Source organism: Rattus norvegicus, chromosome 6 (assembly GCF_021556685.1).
Source record: "Rattus norvegicus strain SHRSP/BbbUtx chromosome 6, alternate assembly SHRSP_T2T, whole genome shotgun sequence".
NCBI classification, from domain to species: domain Eukaryota; kingdom Metazoa; phylum Chordata; class Mammalia; order Rodentia; family Muridae; genus Rattus; species Rattus norvegicus.
Window position 1 is genome coordinate 134027639 of NC_141539.1, and position 6000 is coordinate 134033638.

At 57.9% G+C, this 6000-nt stretch overlaps 1 protein-coding gene across 10 annotated transcripts in view; it reads right to left on the bottom strand.

The window, feature by feature from the left end:
* The window catches only part of Begain (brain-enriched guanylate kinase-associated), a 36249-nt gene extending 32900 nt beyond the window's left edge, over window positions 1–3349 (bottom strand). For 9 of the 10 annotated variants that reach the window (XM_087554873.1, XM_087554868.1, XM_087554863.1 and 6 more), the window contains exon 1: window positions 3242–3349. Coding sequence is in view for 6 of the 10 variants with exons in the window: in XM_087554863.1 (XP_087410989.1) it covers window positions 3242–3283 (42 nt within the window). In the remaining 4 variants the exon portion in view is untranslated. 10 annotated transcript variants of the gene reach the window in all.
* Between the last annotated feature and the right edge of the window lie 2651 nt (window positions 3350–6000).

A 6000-nucleotide genomic window follows, 5' to 3' on the forward strand; every position in this document is an offset into this window, starting at 1 on the left:
TTCATTTACAGGGGAGCTCATTCCTTGGTGGGGTGAGCACAGGGGCCACTGATTTAGGACTCAGCATGAGGGTCTGATCCTCCTCCAGCTCTGCTCAGTTGTCTGTCTCTGAAGCAGAGGAATCTAGGCGCATGTGAACAGAGAGCGGCACCCAGAGGGCATGGCCTGATGCTCCACCTACGCATTGTGCCAACTGCCTTCCACCCACAGGTCCCGTAGCTATTCACCCAGCCTCCCAGGTCTGCACCTGCCAACCGCTGACAGGCGCTTATCCAGCCGTCATTCACAACCTCACTCCTGAGTCTACTGGCCGCCCGCTCGACCGTGTACCATTCCTGCAACTTGTCTTCATGGGTTGATGTGTGCACATCCGTGCGCAGGCCTGCCCTTCCACACCTAGGTCTAGGTGTCATTCACTGTCACTTCTCCTCTTGGACCCCTCTGTCCATCCGATTCTACCTCTTATCCAACAGGCATTCAAGGTTCTCCCTACCCCAGCACTCACTCAGTAATCTAGCTATTCACACAGCCATTCCCTCCGTGTCTATAAGCACACATTTTGATGCTTCCTCTGTATCCACCCCTCTCGTCACCCACATATCCCCTGACATCTACACAACCACCCCTCCATTCATCCGTCCTGCCCTAAGACCAGAAATCAATTCGCTTTGCACTCAGGCCTCAACATTTCCTTCTACTCATTGGGTCCTCACTCTAGATCAGCTCTTCCAGCTGTTCCCATACATTTCCTTTTCTCTTACAACCACCAGGCTTCCCCACCGCCCCACCTCTCAGATCTCTACTTACCTACGACGGGTCTACCCTGCTACATACTCCCACCCATACATTGCCTGTTGGTATCATCTCCCCATCCCAGCATGCACCACCAGAGGCACGCCCTAGAGCCTCTCCATCTGTCTTCCTACCCCACCTCCCAATTTGGTTCAAAGCTTGTTGATTGCACACAACTTTGACTCACTAGCTCAGCCTAGGGCTTGATAGCTGCTGCTTTTCTGAAGGAGATTCCCTCTGAAGCAGCACTCTGACCCTGGGCTCATTGTTGGACTCGTCTTGACTAGCGGGACATAGAGATCTCTCCTCACTCCCTGCTACACTGGCCAATGTCTGCATCTCTCACTAGATGGCAAACTCCTGAAGGCTGGTTTACCCAACTGATAGCATGTATCAAGAAACTTGCAGAAACTATGCAAGGTGAACAGAGAATGCCCCCATCCATTTACCCATCTGCCCATTCTAAGTCTGACCCAGCAGGGACAGTGCTGTCCAACTGTCAGTCACCAGTCACCTGCTGGGGCCTGCCTCTTCAGGCTGTGCCAGAGCCTTGGCCTCTGACACGGGGCTCTGTACAGGTTTAGGACCTTGCATGAGGTTACACAGCAAACCAGTGCAGAACAGAGACTGGAACCAACGTTCTCCATCAGTCCCATGACTAGCGCTGAGGCAGGATGGGAGGTGAGAGAGGACCCTGGGACAACTGTGGACCAATGCAGTGAGCTCGCAGCTCTGAACATTGGAGTCCTAAGCTGGAAGGACTTCCCTGGCCTTGGACTGAGCGTTTCTGAGAGATGCTTTCCGTGGTTCTTAGACTCACACCTTCTCACTTCCTGCGAGCCTTGTCCTGATACCCCAGCACTAACTTCAGCTCCCCCAGTTTAGCCTGTGGCCCTTCTCTGGTAAGTTGTAGGGGATTCTTGTGGACTGTGTCCAAGCCCTGTTGACCGATGTGCTGTACCCCCTTCCTCCCGTGCACTCATTCATTCACTTATCTATCCATTCACTCTCCGGGATGCTGCTACGGGAATGGTGCTGATGACGATACCCAGTACACAGTCAGTATTCTATAAATGGCAACCACTGCAGGCCAACCAGATGCTCAAGGCCTTGAGAGAGAGAGGGAGAGTGTAACTGGAAAGTCCCCGTCCCGACTGCTTCACACTGAGTTCTGCTCTTGGCTTATGTGGGTCCCTCATCCGACTTCCAGTCTATGGGAAGCTCTTACAGGCCGTGGCCCCAGGCAGCCCTGTCTTCCAGCAGTTCCAGGTTTGGAACAGGCCACAGGAATGAACGCACGCACGCGAGACAGTAACTTGGCGGGGTCCTGGGTGCTGTGCAGCAGCCCCTCGCCTTGCGCCTGCATCTGCCACTGTGCTTGCTTTCCAGAGCCGCCCTGATTATAGTGAGCTGTGGGAAAATTAAGGGTTTGCAGGAGACTGCCAGGCCCTGCTGCTGCCTCTCCGCCCTGCTTGTCACAGATGCCAGGCAGAGCCGCCCCCAAGGGCCACTTGCCCTAGTGGGCTGCCCAGACACAGCAGAGTGGATAAGGGGCTTTCTCTGAGACCTTCTCATACCCTAGACTTGTTAGTAGCAAAGATCACTTGTGCCCGGCCACTGAGGGAACTGAGGCCCAGAGAACGAAAGAGACTATCCCACGCTTCTAGGGGTCCAGTGTATTGGGACCTCAGGATAAGGGAGCCCATTAAGATGATGCCCCACATGTGCCCAAGGTGCTAGTCCGGTGACTGCACTGGTGGGCCAACCCTGGCCATCAGGGCTGCACACCTGCATGGCTCCCTTCTCTTGCAGCCAGCATTTGCTCCAGGAGACCTTCCTAGCTCCCATCCTGCTCGCTCAGGAAATTCAGGGATGTTGCCCACGCAGCTCTTGCCCCAAAGGAACCTTGTTCTGATGGGGTGGGCACACACGAGGAAGGAAACACCTCTAAACCAGGCAGGAAGCGGAAATGCTAGGGGCAGAATTCCCAGCCACCGTGCTGGGGCTCTGTGAGCAGGTCAGTGCCTGCAGAATGGCTCTGACCGAGCCCCTGCCTGCCCAGCCTCAGTTTCCTCGCCTGTCAATGGGGAGGGCTGCTGGCGGCCTGCTAGGGCCGCCTGAGATGAAGATACCCGAGGCTTGCGCGGGCTAACGCGCGGCCCACGCTCGGGAAGCGGCCCCTGGCCAGTCTCCTTCCGGCTCTGCGGCCTCTCCAGGGCCGCCCCCCGAACGGGGTGGGCTCAGCCGGGGCCCCCACACCCGCCTTCCGCAAGTCCTCAGGCCGCACGCGCACAGCAGAGGCGGAGGCCCGGCCGCCCCGCCCCGCGCGAGGGCCCCGGGCCCCGGCGCCACCCAGGGCCGCCGCGGGCGCGCGCAGGGACCGCCCCGGCGTGGTGCCCGCCGCCCCGCCCCGCCCCGCGCCCTGCCCGCCGGGCTCTCGGGTACTCACCGCCCGGCGAAGCCGGCCCGGCCGCCGGCCGCCCGTCCACATGGCCCCGGCTCTGCGCGCCCGAGCCCGCGGCCGGGGCTCCCCAGCGCCCCGCTTCCCGCAGGGAGCGCCCGCCCCCCGCCCCCGGCCCGGCTCCCCGCCAGCCCCGGCCCCGCGCAGCCGCGGCTGCTCCGGCGCTTCCCCGCGCCGCGCCGGGCAGGGCGCACGTGGTGGGCGCGGGGCGCACAGGGCGCGGAATGGCGGCGCGCGGGGTGAATGAGTCCCGCGCACATGAATGGCGGCGGGCATGAATGGAGGAGTGTGGGGTGCAACAACATGTGTCCTGGGCACTGCCTGGGTCAACTTGATGGGGGCCTTCAGCATTTAGTAGGCACCTGCTGTGTACCGGCCAGCTCCTCTCGGCTCCCCAGGGACCGACTTGGCGGTGAGGGACAGGTGCCTGCCCTCAGGGAGCTGGCAGTTTACAGACAGCAAAGTGGCTTCCAATAGTGTAGCCCACTGCCCTACCCTCTCCAAGTTCCTGCCAATGCCTAGCCCCCATACCTGTCATGGACTCCTTAAACAGCAGTTGCCCTCTGCCCACTTTTGGGCCTAACCTGTAAATCTTTATTTGGGAGCCCCGTAATAGTGGAGAGGCTCCTTCCTTCCAAGAAGTAACCAAATAGGAATGATGACTTCAGGAGGACCACTGTGGCTAGGGTAGAGCATCCCTCCTTTTGGCCCCAGTAGCGCTCAGGACTTGGCAGACTCTGGCATAGTGGCGCTGATGGTTCCAACCAATTGGAGCACAAACTGGAGCACGTGTGGAGGTCAGCCTAAGTCCTGAGAAACCAAGGTGCCCCCACCCCCCCAGCATCTTTTCAGTCTAGTGGCGTCAAGCACACGGGGCCAGGAAGGATGTGGGGTGAAAGAAAGAGACAGCAGAGCCTACCTTTGGCTTCTCCCAGGGCCTGTGGGCTCAATGGTTCATGTGTGTTCATGGTCTCCTATCACAAGGCAGATAAGGGGGTACTAGCAGCGAACACAGCATGTATGTTGACTTTGTACCGTGGTAAAACATGCATGGCAAGAGGTGGCATTTTAATCACCTTTAAGTGTACAGTCCAGGGGCAGCGAGTAAATCCGTGCTGTCATGGGGCTGTCACCACCATCCACCTCTCTGCCTTATGTGCTGTGTACACTGCAGCTTCTCTCTCCTTTAATTAGGGGAGTAGCTGGTGCATTCAGGCACCGTGACAGTGCAGGAAAAGGGTGCTGACAGGGAAGGAAGAGAGAGGCAATGAAAGCGAGTCTCTGGAAGGAACGGGCAGACAAGAAGGTAGAAGTTAGGTGCGTCCCCTCTCCCCGGGGACATTATTTTGTAACAGGTGCAGAAGGTGAGGGTCAAGTGTGCCTCAGGATGTCCCCACCCCCCAGACTCTAGGAGCAGGGACCACAATTGGGACAGGTCCAAGAAGGCAGCACTGGCCCAGAGTGTACGGCTTATGCTAACCTCTGACTCAACGGTGGATGTGTCTTTTGCTCTGGGGATCTGGGTTACCCCATGCTGAGAAGAGAGGTAGCATGGACCACCAATCCTGATCCCTGCTGTCCTCACAGAGTAGGAGTAGCCCTTCAAGTCCTACGTTACCCCATACACAGCTCCAAAGGCCTGAGGGGGAAGAACACAGAACACAAATGCAGTTCCTAGAACTGGGTTCTAGCTACCTCTCCTGCCCTGGGCTGTAACCTTTCCCTAGAGATGGGTCCTACTCAGACGAAGCCGGAATGTTGTTCTCCTCTGCCCTGCCTCCTCTACTGCTAACGCACAGATGGCTAGGGAGGAGGGGGAGGGGCGGGTGGCTTCTGCCTGCCATACTTAGGAAGTCTACAGACTCGCCTGGGAAGGCCTTCAACCAACCTGACTCTGGAGCTGCTCCCAAGGCCTTGTTTCACCCCTCCCCCGACTAGACCACCTTCATCTCCCACCAGTGGGGAGGGGGCAGGGAGAAAGCTGGCCCTGGCTGCGGGTCTGTGTCCCTATCACTCTCCGTGTGAAAGGTGGTACTAGTTCAGACGGTGCAACTGAAGCTTAGGGGCTATGCCTCTTCCCAGAGGCCCCTAGCAAGGAGAAAACTGATCGAGGATTTGAGCCATCGTTGGTCTGGTTATCCAGTGCCCCCTGTCCTTGTCTGACCTTCTGCAGGACCCTCTCCTAGGTGGAGGAAAGCCTGGGGCTGCCACCTAAAGAGTACGCCAACATTTGAGAGCCCAGGGCTTTTGCGTTCAGAACAACAGAGCCTGGTAACCCAGCAGGCTTCCTAGAGGAGGCCTGTCTTGAGCTGGGGTGAAAAGAAAGGACAAAGATGGCTGGACATGGGGAGTACTACCTTGTGTGATAGAGGCTTGTCCTCACTTCCTGTCCCCAACCCTCAGAAGTCTGGACACTAGGGTTCCATAACTGTCCCAACATACTTGTGCCATCTCAGAAGCAGAAGTGGGTTGCTCCTGCGGAAGTAACCTTGCTGGCCTTGGCCAGTCACAGGAGGGACTCCCTCACCCCCACGAAGCATTCGCCTCACACCTGAGACCGTCACTGGGTCACGCCTTTTGTCACACTGTGAGTCTTACAGGCAAGGTTCTGGGCCCCAAACCTATAGCAAGGAGCCTGGTTTCCCCATCAGTCACTATAGCCACAGCTCAGGAGTCTCTTCTGTCTCCAGGTTGTCCTTCCATCTCCATCCACCCACAGGGATGCTTACTATATATATCCTGATCAA